Source organism: Culex pipiens, chromosome 3 (genome assembly GCF_016801865.2).
Source record: "Culex pipiens pallens isolate TS chromosome 3, TS_CPP_V2, whole genome shotgun sequence".
NCBI lineage: Eukaryota > Metazoa > Arthropoda > Insecta > Diptera > Culicidae > Culex > Culex pipiens.
Genome location: NC_068939.1, coordinates 42049504 through 42065100, shown reverse-complemented (window position 1 = coordinate 42065100; position 15597 = coordinate 42049504). Strand labels below are relative to the sequence as shown.

The following is a 15597-nucleotide window of genomic DNA, read 5'->3' as shown; positions in this document are numbered from 1 at the left end:
TTTTTAGCCATATCAAAAATTCAATAAATAAGATCTCATAAAATAATTGTTGCGTATTCCCCCCAGAATACAAAGAAAAAAAAAATGATGATAAAATTACTCGGTTCTCGGAAAAATACTCCGTGAATGGTTTTTATCGAAAAAAAATGTAAAATTTTACAGCAAAAATTATTTCTATGTGTTCGGTTTTGACACTCTTTGTTGCGACTTGAAAGCTTAAAAAATCGGATAAGTAACTGAAAAAAAATAGCATAGCACCAAATAGGCAAATATAATGATTGAATGAGGACTCTTATTTAAATCATAGCCAATGCATAGCACTTTATAGTCATAGTAAAAAAAGTAAATTATTTAAATGATTTTTTAATATTAAAAAAAAAATTTTGATATATTTTTTTACTGTGCAATGATGCATTCATTCTACGGGGGAGGTATACAACAGTTTAATTTCCCAAGCTTCAGTAAAATTATCTACCGTGATACACAGAAAAAAAAAGTTGAATTTTGGAATGTTGAAAATTTGGTAGGTTGAATATTACCTCTTTTTTTGAGTAATATTACATAAAAAATGTGTAAAAATGTGAACCTGATGAATATTCATCAAAAACTGATGAAAATTCATCATTTTCTGGGGTAAAATTCATCATTTTTTTAGCCACAAAATCTGTCACCATTTCCTGATGAATATTACCATCATTTTTTTTTCTGTGTATATTATCCTCATTCCTGCGCTGTTTCCTTTAAATTTCATTATTAACGGCCTGGTGGCCTTCTTTTTTGTTCGTTTGCTCTCGTCGTCAAACTATCTCAACCGACTGACACGGTGCCGGGCCGAGATTAAATTTTGCCAAAGCTTTTTAGCATAATTTTATCGTTTTGCAACATTTTTGCACAACCCGTCAAGTTTGCAAAGCGAAAAATGTGTTTACTTGGCTGGCATCTTTTAGAGGGTTTTTTCCTTGCAATTTTGGCCTCGGCCAAAGAGCAAGCGTGAGTCCAAGTGCATGACGAGGAGCAAAATTAAAAAGTTTGTGTACCTTTTCGCGGGAAGAAAAATCGTAATTATCATTAACGTCTTCATCCGACGGGTACATCTTTCCCTCTCTCTCTCCCACTGACTATCTCTCTTGGGTCGGGCACCCAGCCAGACAGGCAGACAGACAGTAATTAGACGTTAATGTAAGCAGATCAGTCGACTTTTGCTTGGTGCGGGGGAGGGAGGGGGTGGAGATTTTCTCGCGGGAAATCTGCTGAAGCTGTGTGTGCCCAAAAGTCGGATTTGAGGTACCAGAACCGGGAAGATTTTTATCTGCCTGGTCGATTTGCCGAATCATGCTGGAGGTACCAGCGATCGTTAAAATTAATAGCAATAAATAATATGAATCTATTTTGAGGAACAAACGTGAAGCAATTTTTATGGAACAGGTTTAAAAATAACTACAAACAGAATGTGATTAGTATTCAAATTTCGTATCACTTACCACTAGGCATGTGTGAGCATTTGTGCCACTTTACTTTCCTGGAAGTGTGAATTTTATTACTTTGGAGTAGATATGGTGCCCGATGTAGTTAATATGGAATTCATAAATAATAAATCGTTTCGGCAGTTGATTAGCTCTTCCACTCTAAAACACGATCAAATATTTTGAAAATATGATATCAAGTTGCATAAAAGCAGTTCAAGGAATAAATAGCAAAAATATAATTGAATACACCATGAATTTAACTAATGAAATCAAATTTGATGCATTGTTTTAAATAACATTATATTCAGACAAAACTCAACAAAGACAAAACAAAAGATTTCTTAAGTTATTGTGTAACTGTTTTTGTTAAATCTAATCTAATCTAGTCTTGGACAAAACATTTATCAAATCGGAATTTCCTAAAATGAAATTAAACGAATCAATTTCTTTCAAAGCATCAAACGAATTAGAAACTAAATAAAAGCCAACAAAGCGCAAAATTTTGCACGAAGAAACCGACCTGTCTAGCGAGAGTGTTGTGTTTCGTGTTTTTGTGGGATTATTTATATTTAACTTTCTCGTGAGACTCGTATGTCGTACAAGGACCTTGCGCCACGAGACGCAACAATCGCGCGTAGTGTCATCCTGCTCACGCAACCGCCACCGACGCGTCACGATCAGCGGACGGTGATGGAAAACGACGAAGAAAAACTGTGTTCTTTTACGTTGGTGTGGTAGACTTTCCCGTTGCGATTTCGAGATCTAGTGATCTGTGCCACAGAGCTAAACCATGAATGAATTGCAGATATAAAACGAGTTTTTCTTACAAAATTTCAACAAAAACAAAATAATGTAAATCCCATCTAATTACTTTCCCAAAAAGGGAATATTTGTCACCTTGTGCAACGTAAACTGCTAAAATCAAGATCAGTAATAAATCAATCAAATTTGGCCTTCACTAACATGGCAATCGACTACAAAGTTGTCAACCGTTTCGCATATATAGATCTTAAAATTTTGCAACAAACTTGCACAGATGAAAATACACTGTAGCTGTATTTATTTTGCTTAGGAAAACCAATACAAATAGACACACACGTACGAACACATCCATAAATGACTGCCACATGGTGGTGGTGGTGTTTTTCGCACAAAGTTTGAAGAGCATAGATTTTATCCCCCACCACTACCACCCCTGCCCTACCCACACCTCCTCTAAATGGTGTTGATAATGATGTTGGCGATGATTAGTGTCATCGGGGTTTTATACGGTGAAGAGTTATGTGAACACGCGCGCTATCCGTATAGGGGAGGATGTGGATAGTTTCACCGTCTATGTTTTCTATCGATTTTTTTCTTGATGTGATTTTGTTTATGCATTTGTTTTTTTTTATTTTTCTTGTATTTTTTGGGTGCACTTTTCATTTCTCTTGTTATTTACTTTTTTGCAACCCGTTTAAAGCTTTTCTCAACTAGGTGGATTTGATAAGATTTCCATGGCAGATATATTGCTAATATTACAAATCAGCAATTACATTTGAAAAGAGCAAAAACCGAAAAAAAAGTTCTCCAATCGGGCTCAAATTATTTCTTGGGTGCCTTGGCCAAAATGATTAGACTCGTATTTTTTCTCAAGTTCCAAAAATGTTCATTTTCATCAATTTTCGCAAGAAAAACAACTTTTTTTCGGTTTATGCTTTTTCCAAACGAAACTGCTGATAATTTAGAAATCATGTAACCTTGGCAAAACTAATTAACCCTCTATGACTCAACTCCTCTTATAGACGGGCTTCCATACAAAAATTTGCCAAAAATACATTTTAAACCCTTTGCCCTTTGCAATTTTAGTAAGCTTCTTCTTAATTTTTCTTGATCTTGGTGACCCTTTAGTTACAAGCGATAATTGTTTCAAAATGAATTATGATGTAACACACAGCTGAAAGGAACTTCAAAACTCTGTTATGTATTTAAAAAGAACTTATTGTATCTTGATTATTCACCAATAAAACTGAATTGAAAAAAAACAATTTTGAATGTTAAAAAGAGTTGAAAAGGAGAATTATTTTGTTTTGTTGTTTTGGCTGGTTTCGTGTGATTTTTCCAATGTTTTGAAAACATGGATTTTTTATGGTGTCAACTTTTGGCGCGTTTTTTTTAAATATTTATTATTACTAAATTATTATTTTAAAAAAAAATGAAACATCAACAAAGAGAAGTGAAGTTTTTCGAAGAACAACATTGAAACAACAGTTGCTCAAAATGATCTCCTGAACGCGAGAAAATAAACATAAACTTTTTCTTAAGATTAAGATTAAGAACTCCACTTCTTAAATCCGAAGACGTTTTTAATATTTGTAATTTTCCACCACCGCCATATTGGCCGCCATCTTGGATTGCATAATATCATGTTTGAGCTAGTACAAATCTTATTTAAAGTTCAAGGTGGAAGAAGAGGGACGAGGCAAAAAAATAAAAGAGGCTAAATTTCAAATTTCAAAGTTGATTATTAAAATTTTGAAACAAAATGTATCATTAAATTAAATGATTTATGTGTACCTAATACTCTTAAAAAAATACAAAATATCAATGAATTTATGAAAATATGTTTCAGATGTTTTGCATGTTTTTCCGAAGATGAACATTTTACAATTTATTCAGATTTTTTTGTCACCGGTGACATGTATAAATCTTGCTTTTTTGTCGAGGTATTTGAAGACATTTTTGGTTGCTTTACTATCTACTTCTTCTTCTTCTTCTTCTTCTTCTTCTGCATTCTCTTCCATAATATGGATTTCTTCTTTGAATCTTAATACCATTTTCTTGGAAAATACATAATCAACTAGTTTGGGATCAGCAATCGACTTGAAAAAAGAAGAGATAACGATATTAAATGTGGCCCAAGTTGACCACTAAAAATGTCCAAATCTTGACAATGAAATACTAAAGCATTAAAACAAATAGAGTTATCCAATGCTTTTTGAGATACTGTTCAAAATCAAAAATCAAACCATCCACATTAACGACCCCCGGGTCTTTTTTGGTCTCTATTGCAAGTTTCTGCTCGAACCTAGGAGTCCGAAGGCTCGAATGGGGAGAGCACCCAAACCTCTTTCTACTCCAAGGAACCTTCCACCCCAGTGTTTGAACTGACGACCTTTGGATTGCGAGTCCAACCGCCACCAGCGATTCCACCGGAGTAGGCTTGGTTTGGTGTGTTGTTTGTACTTATGGCATGGAGACGACTCCTACACCTGGAATGACTTAACGGCCTAACAACCAAGGCCGGGACCGACATTTTACTTCCTCATCCGATGAAAGGTTGGAGCAGATGGGAAACGAACCCAGATCATCCGCTTACAAAGCGGACAGCGTAACCATTCGGCCACGCACTGCCACTGTTATACTGTTATAGGATGCAAAATAACAATTTCTAGGGTTAAATTTAGAGCGTCCAAGTTCCCGGGGTTATAAAATTCCCGGGAAACGGGAAATTTTTAACAAATTTCCCGGGAAATCTAGGGAATTCCCGGGAAATTTGAAATTTATCGAAAATTGATCGTATCCTGCTTCTGATTGATATTTTGTAACAAAATTGTATAGAACATCAACTTTAATGTTCAAATGAGTGTGGGGGTCAATTAATGACTTGACTGCTTTTAAAAATCATACAACTTTATAAAAATATTGAAATTTTCTAATTTAATGTGCTGTCTTTCAACACCTGCCAAATAAAAAAAAAATCAATTGATTTTTTTTTTGTTGAGAAGTATTATTTGTTAAATCAAATTTTGAATCAGTGAGTAAAATCCATGCTTCTCAACCATAAAAATGCTTCTAAATTTGTCTCTGTTACCTTTTCAACGGAATATGTTTAAGAATAACGTTGACTCATAAAGTAAAAAATAAAATCATGCAGAAATTATGATTTTCATGGCAAATAGCTTGTACTAGACCGTAATTTTATAAACAAAACTCATTTCAACAATTTTTAGGCAAAATTTTGACTTTTTATCAATTTCACCTAAAATTTAAAAGTTAAGTAAATTTACACATTGATTTTTTTTTTCTTCTTAAAAACTTATCAGCAATCTTAGTAATCTGATTTTAACAACAAATACTTTGTACAACGTCAAGCCAAAATGCTAAATACAATTTTCATTTTTATCCGACAATAGTGCATGGACCTTGTGTGGACAAACCTTACCAGTTGGAAAGAAAATAAAAACTGAATGAAATCCTATCATTGTTACCCAGTTTTAAAATAAATATTATCTGAAATACACCTGTAATGAACCTGATTTTTTCTTATTAGTTCAATATGCACAGTGGATTAAAATGAATAAAATTAAGTTTGGTAATCCCATTATTATGTTTTGTAAATTTTCAAAAAATTGGGTCCAAAAGTTAGGAAAATGTATACTTCCGCTTGATTTTCGGGAATTTACAAATTTCCCGGTAAACGGGAATATTATTTTTCGGGAAATCCCGGGATTTTTTTTCCCGGGACGGGAAATTGGACGCTAGAAAATTTATTCAACTAGAAAGTTTACACTGTTAGCAGTATTTTCGTTGCTCAGAAAATTAGAAATATTATGTCTTTATTTCATAAACATTTTTATGGAAAAAGTTCTATTAAATTGAGTCCACCATCGTTTCCAGTCTCCTCTACCATTAATCGAGCTGAGAAACAGTGTAGGTAATAAAAAGCACTTCCCAGCTAGATTGATAGATACGTCTGACTCTCAGGTTAAGATGTCTACTCCTACCAAATTTTCCACCCATCCTTCCTTCCTTAGACCCCCCTCTGGTTCCCTCTTCCCCAGCCCACAACCAACCACTCCCCTTTTTCAGACGACGTTAAATTCGCACATATATAGTATATTTATTTTTTTCGCACATCTTCCGTCTGTTTACGAAATCGACCAAGTTCAAAAACCTCATCTAATTTTATTTCATCTTGCGCACACACACACACACACTCTTTGGCTGGCTAAGAACACATCAAAAGTTGAGCAAGTCTGCGTGGAAACCCCGTTCCGCACCAGAGTAAATGGAGCAATACGCCATCATCGCGGCGGCGTATAATAACTGGCCAATTTTTCCCGAGACTTTGGAGACTCAAATTTCGAGACCTGACGAAATCGGCTCTGGATTAAACAGGGGTGTGTGACTTTGGGAAGTTTTTTAACTTAAACCTTTTTTTTTGTTGTTCTGTTCAATAGGTAAACGCCCGGAGATCTATTCCATCACGTCGAACGTGACGCGGCAGGAGGGCAAACGGGTGCGTCTGGTGTGCAAGGTGCGGGGGCAGCCGCCGCCGAAAGTGACGTGGTTCAAGGACAAACGGTCCATCAACCGGAACGTGACGAAATACGCTCAAGTACACCTCAAGTGAGTAGAAATTTAGTGTTTTTTTTCTGTGGGTTTTGGGTTGTGATTCATAGTCTAGCTAGATTGGAGACACCATGCGTTTCCATTAGTTTACCGTTGGATAAATAAAAAAAAATACAATATGAGTACAATATTTAATTCAAATCGATGTCAAAGATCAGAATGTTGATTTAATTTTCCAGCTCTTTCAATTTGGGTTGTACTATAATAAATTACGACTGACTAATATTATATTTAAATTCAATTAAGTAAATGAAAAATCTAAGACCAAAAAATAGCAGATTCGTAAACGTGTTCAATTACAACATTCAAATGAAAAATAAATACAAATATATGCTATTTTAAATGGTTTTTTGCAACAAAGTGTTTCATGATATTTTTAAATAACTCGGCAAATCAGTAATTAAAATTTCGTATTGAATGTATTGAAATCATGCCAATTAAATGCTTGCATGATTTCAATACTTTCAATAAGAAGTTTTATTTCCTGATTTGCCGAGTGTTCGGTCCCGAACGTGTTTGTTTTCTACCCGACTTCGCGCAATCGACGCGCAGCGTGTAGCCGACGCATCGCTGCCAACCTGACAGCGCCGAAAGAGAGAGAAAGAGAAGAAGCGCGCAACGGCAACCCTGTTTGAAAAATGTCGCACGTCGTACGAGTTGTCGCACGGTTTTGATTTTACCGTTTCGATATCGATTGGTCGAAAGGACGACAAACGTACGACAAACACTCGACCTGCCCGACATTGTTTTTTTTTTTTCCATCGATTAACCTCCAATTCGACGTCGATTATCGTCGACGCAAACAGTTTGACAGTTCTTTTCAGTTGATCTTGTTCGGACTTGATTGCAACCGAGCCGAACCTAGAGTTGTTGTTGGTTTTAGGCTTTGGGAGGATTTTGGACAGTTTAAAGGTAAGTTGTGTTCTAGGTTGAACTACTGTTTCTGCCGGAGTGGGCGAGCGACCGAATCAAAGTGTCTTGTATTCCAGATTTCGGTCTTCGTGGCGGTATAGGAAGGAGAGGAGGAGGAGGACAGGAAATATGGTTTACTCGGCAGGCCATTCCGGAAGACAGGACGGGAAGGAACCAGTTTGTGAACGAGGAAGCGGTTGGTGAGTCATGTTTTAGAAACGATGGAGGAGGTGTGCTGGAAGTGCGATTGGACGATCGAAATTAAAAATAGGATGAATGGAACATCGCAAATTCTTAACTTTTCAGTCCAATAATTCCAAACTGAAAAATAAAAAAAAATCTAAAGTACTAAAGTTTAAAAAAAACTTCAACGCTGATTTGTTTTGATAATTGTAAAATTAAATTATAAAGTTTTTCTTTCTTATTTAAAATTCTAGCATTCCAGAACTTAAGAATGTAAGAATTTGAAAATTCTAAATTTATTTAATTTCTTGATATTGTACAAATTGTTAACATTCTCAAATTTCTTGAATTTATTAATTCTTAAAATTCTCAAAGTCTTCAAATATTTAAAAAAATATATATGAAAAAAAAATATGAAAATTTTGAAATTGACAAAAATTTAAATACTGAAATTCCCTAATTCTTAAATACTAAAATTCTTCAATTGATAAATACTAAAAATCTGACATTATAAAGTTCTTAAATTCCAAAAACGTTAGTCGCACGAGTTGGAATTTTGAATTCCAAAATTCTAAACATTATAAGTTCTAAAATTTCCAAATTGTAAATTCTGAAAATGCTAAAATTCAAAAAAAAATATATTTTTAAATTTAAAAGAAATACAAATTCTTAAAAATTAAAAAATTTGAAAAATGAAAAAAACTAATCACAAAAATTATACAAAATAAACAAAAATTAACTAAAATTCTTAAATTTTAAAATTTTAAATTGGAAACAATCTACAATCTATGCTTTTTGAAAATTTTCAAAGAATTTTACAATGCAAAACTTAAAAAAAATGGTCAATTAAAAGAATTTTAGAATTTTAGAATTTTAGAATTTAAGAATTTCAGAATTTCAGAATTTCAGAATTTTATAATTTTATAATTTTATAATTTTTGAATGTTATAATTTTATAATTTTATAATTTTATAATTTTATATTTTTATAATTTTATAATTTTATAATTTTATAATTTTATAATTTTATAATTTTATAATTTTATAATTTTATAATTTTATAATTTTATAATTTTATAATTTTATAATTTTATAATTTTATAATTTTATAATTTTATAATTTTATAATTTTATAATTTTATAATTTTATAATTTTATAATTTTATAATTTTATAATTTTATAATTTTATAATTTTATAATTTTATAATTTTATAATTTTATAATTTTATAATTTTATAATTTTATAATTTCATAATTTTATAATTTTTTAATTTTATAATTTTATAATTTTAAAATTTTATAATTTAATAATTTAATAATTTAATAATTTTATAATTTTATAATTTTATAATTTTATAATTTTATAATTTTATAATTCTATAATTTTATAATTTTATAATTTAAGAATTTAAGAATTTTAGAGTTTTAGAATTTTATAATTTTAAAATTTATGAATTTGATGATGAGATGATGATGATGATTTTTTTGATGAGATTGGGTCATACAAAAATGCTGAAATTTGTTGGAAATTTGTAAACGTTTGATAATCAATTTATTTTAGCATTCTCAAATTTGGTACAATTTTCAAATAATAATAATATTTTCAGATTATAAAACTACTTGCAATAATTAGAGTTTTATACGTTTTTAAATTATTATTTTTAGATGTCTTCATTTATAATTGTTTTTAAATGTTTAGATTTTGATATTTCTAGATTACTTTCCCAAAACAACCAATGCGCCATGGGTTTCCTATGTACATAGGACCTTTTGTTAAAGTAAGCGAGAATTTATAAATTTAGTTTTTCTTTTACAGTTCAAAAATACATATTTGAAATTTTATTGTCTTTAAATTTTATTATTATTGTTATTGAAATCAGCATTTAATTTATAAATTATTGCCTGTTGACTGATGATATATTTTTTCAGGCAACAAACATATTCCAATCTGATCCTGTCGGAAACGTGTCGTAGAACCCACGGAAGCAGCCACGTTGTCTCGGACTCGTACTCCACAAACCCACGTTGTCTCGTACTCCGGTAAACATCAATCCGTCGGAGATTGGCGTCGCATCCGGGTTTTGAAGCTGCGGTCAAGGCAAATCCCGAAGGAAGCCAAGTTGGAGAAGAATCATTAATCCGAAAGTGAAATTAGGTGAACAAGTGAATATTTTTGTAAATTTTTGACAGCTTGAATAAAAAAAATCAAAACAAAACAACAGTTTTTTCAACTGCAACATAACCTAAAAATCCGAATTGACAGCACACGACAATAGCACGACTTTTTTATTTATAACAAAACCGTGCGACGTCGGTCGAATGTCGTACGACAATGTCGTACAATTTCGATCATCGATCGCACGACAAATACGACATTTTGGTGCAAAAACGTATGACATTCGCGCGAAAGTCGCACGACATTGTCGTGCGACGTCGTACAATTGCACGGACGACAAACGACGGACGTCCGACGGACTTTTCAGTCAGGGAAGCAGGAAAAGCGCGCGCTGTCAAAACTTTTCACACTCGTCTCGTGGAACGCGTACAGTTCGGACGTTCCCTACCACTTTTTACTTCAATAAATAGTCAGTAGTTTAGTTTTAGTGAAAGTGTGTAGTTTTTCTTCTGTGGAATCGCCCCCTAAACACAGTGTTTACAGTCCACTAAATTCCGCCGTCATAATTCCACCGCCGACCGAGTTGCGGCGCGAACACCGAGTTATTTAAAAATATCATGAAACGATTGTTAAAAAAAAAACATTTTGAGTAGCATAAATTTTTAAATGAAATATCTCACCTACCTAATTCTTCATACATCTTAGGTTAAAAAATATAATGAGAAAAAAAACGATTATCAACTGATTCATATTATTATTATTATTTTTTTTTATGAGTAACTTTTTGACTTTTCACGATTTTTTTATTTATCTATTTGTATTTGTCTCTATTTTGGGCCTAGTACCTATTTTGGGTCTACCAAACTTAATTCAACGAAATTGAGCATTACACCAAATCTGGCAGAAATCTGGCACTTGAGAATGATTCGTGCTGTCATTATCTTCATTTCATTCACTTTTTCCTCTTAAATTATAAATAATGTAATAAATATATCACTCTTCACATTTTTCGTAGCAAATAGCAACTTGCCCATTAGGTCCAAAATTTTAACCACTTTTGCTTACCGCTTATTAGCACTCAGCGTCAAGGCGTTCATCGCTCAGCACTCGAATGAGAGCCGTCCCCCGAATCTCCAACCACCGGCAATATGTGTTTATTGGTGGGTTGCACAATCCCGTTGCAAAAACAATCACTAAACTGCCACCAAATCAATATAATAACTGATTAAAGTTTCTCGAAGAGAATGGCTCTATTTTCAGTCCATTTGACACTTCTACAAATTGTGACAGTGTGTGTGCGCTTTTCACAAGTTACAGTCTTTCTTGCATATTACGGGCTTGTTGTTTGGCTACGCAACAATTGTTTAATTATGTTTAAAACTCGTAAATCATGTCCAAGCTAATTATGCACGTAATGCAAGTGAAATCAATAATTCTAATGTTTATTTGTGGCTTAAAACATCACAATGTTTTAGCATACACTCAACCCCCGGTGGTTGATCACTTTTTCGTTTGACACTTTTTTAGTTTGTACCCAGTTGGTTGGTCAAAGTCAAACTAAAAAGTGACGAACTGTCACTTTTTACACGGCGCTCACGCACACTATCAAAAAAAAAACGTTGTATAGTGTGTGAGAACTACCGTCAACTGGGGCGAATTGGGACAGATGGGGCGAATTGGGACAGCAGTTTTAACCATGTTAGAGCAAAATATTTTGATTTTTCTGGTTGGTTTCGGATAAAACAGACTCAGACCAACAAAATGTGTACATCCATTTCCAAATTTAAAACCTTTAAGTGTTCTAAACACTTCTGTCCCTATTCAGACTGTAGTCCCGATTCACCCCAGATGACGGTACGTGTAAAAGGGGTGTCAAACTAAAAAGTGCCCCCGTTCGTTTGACAACAGTTGGTGTCAAACCATCGGGGTTTGAGTGTATTTGTCGACCGAATTTGTGCGGCTGTACTGTACGAGCTGGGGCTGAACCGTACGTCAAAAAAGTTCGCCACGTGCTTCGAGATTTCAATCAATCAGAAAGTAGGCCGAAAATATGCACAAAGAAGGTCGTATGCAAGGAGCAATATCCCTAAAATAGGGGCAAAAAGTGTTTTAGTTTCTCGTGCTTTTACAGCGATATAAGGTATTTTTATCAAAATATTGATAATGTATTGATAATGAGCTTAAGCATTAAAAAACCAACTTATTCATGTATAACAAACTAGGCTGCCAATAGCAGCCTTTGAGAATACATCAAATTAAAAGTGCGCTCTGCTTAGTAGGCCCAAAATAGGGACATACCCTATTCGAACACAGTCTTATCTGAAAAGATAAAATAATATCAGTTCTTAGTAGAATTTTGAGATAGTTTTTAATTATCATTGTCATACATTGTCCAGATTTCTTTCATAAACTTAATTTTAATATTAAAAAAAACTCTTGTATTAGGTTTTACTGAATTACATAAAACACTGTTAGGTTCATAAAGAACGACAATTCAATTTGATTCCTGGATTTGTTAAAACCACCGTTCTATAACCATTTCGAACTCATTATTAGCGGCAACACATCATATCAACACTGAAAATATCTCAAATTTGTATTATTTGTCGCTAAAATATTTGAAAACATCTTTTTTGCAATTCCGTCGTAAACCTACTTACTTATCCTATCTTTCTTGAACGCTCTATAAATTCTATATAAAACATGTACAGAATCTAAAAGTAATGATTTTAGATACAAAGGCTGAGCAGCTCTACTTTTCAGCACTGAAATGGGTACTGAAAAGTTAAACATTTCAGCATTTGTATAGAAAAGGCTTGTTTTGATTTGAACGATTAATATTCAAAAATGAAATATTTTATTGATCTTTCAAAAATAAATGGAATCGAGACTAACATTTCAAAAGGGCAACCAGAATTCAAATTTTCAATGTTGAACTAAACAATATTTTTAAGAATTGTCACTATTCAAAAAATCTAAAAACTACAATTCTTTGTAAAAATCTACATTAAGTGACCACATCTTCAAAGCTGTGCAATTTATCAATATTTCTGTAAAGTGCTGTTCGATTGCAAATTCTATTTCACATTAAACATTAAATTAGCAAGTTTTTGTTTTGGCTAAGATTTTATTGTTTAAAAAGTAAAAACTTGACGGCACATTTTTTTAGACGTACTTCTATATGGCTCAAAATTGCAGGTTTTTGTCCTTTTAAGCATATCAAACTAAAAATCAAAAAATAGATGTTGAAAAGTAGAATATTTACGAAAAAAATATTTAAAAAAAATCGGCAATCGATTCCAATGACCTATTTAAATAGTCCTCATCAATACCTACAACTATGTCGAAGACACAAAATCAATCAGGAAGTTCAGCTGCCAACATTGTATGGAGACTTGTATGGGTGAACCAATGGCTTCTTTGATCAAAGTGAAGACTGCCACAAAGTCGGAGCCAAATTTAAAAAAAATGAAGCATAGAGTTTTTTTTTAATAATAAAAGTGCAAATTACCAAAAACACGGGAAATAATATTTTGAAAAAATCTAAGCTTGATATTTTTGCGTAAGGAACAATTATGCAAACATGGGCAGTAAATCAAATTGAAAAAGAGAGACGCATTGAAGTTACAACTAGGAATTTAAGCCTGTAAACCAGCTCTAAAATAGACGAAAAATGCTCAAGTTTTAGACCATCTACTCAACAGCCTTTCTCAATACTTCACATCAGTTTATTGCTAATGCTGTGATGATTATTTGATATCCCACTTAAAACATACACAAATTAACACATCCCATACATTTCAGCGCAAACTTCCTTCAAGTCGACCCCACTTGATCCCTATTCTAATCTCAACTTCAACACCACGCTTAGCAGCCAATCAATTGGCTATTCAAATTTACGACCTTTTAATCATATCTGCCATAATTTAATAACTCATCACTTCCAGCCGCTCGTTGTTATAAATTTTTCTCTTGCCTAGTTGTTATAATACATTTTCTTCTTGTCTTTTCCACTTCTCCTTCGCAGAAAACGATCCGAGCTCATCATTCATTCGGTGATTCCCAGTGATGCTGGAGAGTACGAGTGCCGAGCTAAAAATAAATACGCCAAGATTTCCAACTCGACGCACGTTCGAATAACGGCCAAACATTCGAGCACCAAGCAGCCAAGTAAGAATCTTTCGACAGCAAAAAAAAAAGTAGAACCATTCGTCCAGCCAGGTCCGAATCGCGCTGCATTTTCCAACCACTCTGAGAAAATTCGCCGGCGTGTGTGCATTTTCCGACGACGACGACGAAAATAGACCCCAAAAAAGCGGCGCGCACCTGAGCTGAAAAGGTGAACGCGCGTGTTTCTGTAGTTCAGGAAAAGTGCATTCGCCATCAGGTTGCCAGCAGCAGCACACACACAATTTTCCACTTAATTAAAATTGGGAAAGATCTCGCACCGCGCCAGAGATGCTGTGTCGAAATGTGCCGCTGATCGGGCAAACACCGGCGTTGAAAGAGACATGGCCTTTCTATACCTTGGCACGCAGATTTTGGGCAGGGTAGTGCGGCAATTGTTGGACGTTTCAATTTTAAATTACTCAACAAAATATAGACAGTCCAACAGCCATCAACCTACCCTACCCAAGTCAGCTCCAACCATCCACCGTCAGTCACCATCAGAAGCCAGCGCGCGTGCGATCTTATATTAATCCTGATGAAATATGACATGGACTTGGCGTGGCGCGCACCGCAGATTCATTCTTAAGACATTTTCACACTTTTCCGACGGACGTCGCGACGGCAGTGGCACACGTCGGTTTTAATTTCTGTTCGCTTCTATATTATATTCCGTTTTTTTTTCCCCCTTGCAGCAACGCCGGCCACGCCGGAACCTCCGTACAAACCGCGGCCATGCCGGGGCCCTGGCGCTGAGCACTTCTGTCTGAACAGTGGCACCTGCATTCACTTCGAGGAACTCCAAGAGTGGGCATGCACGTAAATATAAAATACGAAATATAAATATTAAATTTACACAAAAGTGCAAGCAGTTGCACACACAAAAACAAATTTCACAGTGAAATAAACATGAAAAGATAGATAAAAAAAATTAACTTTGGCGCCATCCACATCCACATCACGAGATATCAAGTTCTTTCTGTCAAAAAAGGCCGAGAAATAAGTTTTTGAAAATTGATTTGAAAATCCTTTTTAAGCCCTTTGTGGTCGTGCTAAAGGGTCATTGTACACAGAAATAGCTTTTTCATGTGAACAATAATATCTAACATAATATAATATAAATAATATAAAATGTGGATCCTTTATTCTCTCGACCATCTACTGTGGGAGTTAGTCATTTGAGGATAGCAAACTATTTGATTGAAAAAATAATTTGCTCTACAGCATTGTCTTGGCGTTCTCGATTGCATGATTCCTACTCGAAACTAGGTGTGCGAAGGTTTGATTGAAAAATCAATGATTAAAAAATGAATAGAAAACCAGAAGAAATGTGACAACGTTTATTGGAAAAAGAAGGTC

General features: G+C 33.9%; 1 protein-coding gene across 4 annotated transcripts in view; it reads left to right on the top strand.

Annotated features, from left to right (window-relative positions):
• LOC120412380 (protein vein) overlaps positions 1-15597 on the top strand; it is a 102373-nt gene that overhangs the window by 69732 nt on the left and 17044 nt on the right. For 2 of the 4 annotated variants that reach the window (XR_005604808.2, XM_039572806.2), the window contains exons 3-5: positions 6689-6857; positions 14099-14241; positions 14934-15057. Coding sequence is in view for 3 of the 4 variants with exons in the window: in XM_039572806.2 (XP_039428740.1) it covers positions 6689-6857; positions 14099-14241; positions 14934-15057 (436 nt within the window). In the remaining variant the exon portion in view is untranslated. The remainder of the gene's footprint in view (positions 1-6688; positions 6858-14098; positions 14242-14933; positions 15058-15597) is intronic. The other 2 variants (XM_039572805.2, XM_039572807.2) reach the window with 1 other exon arrangement.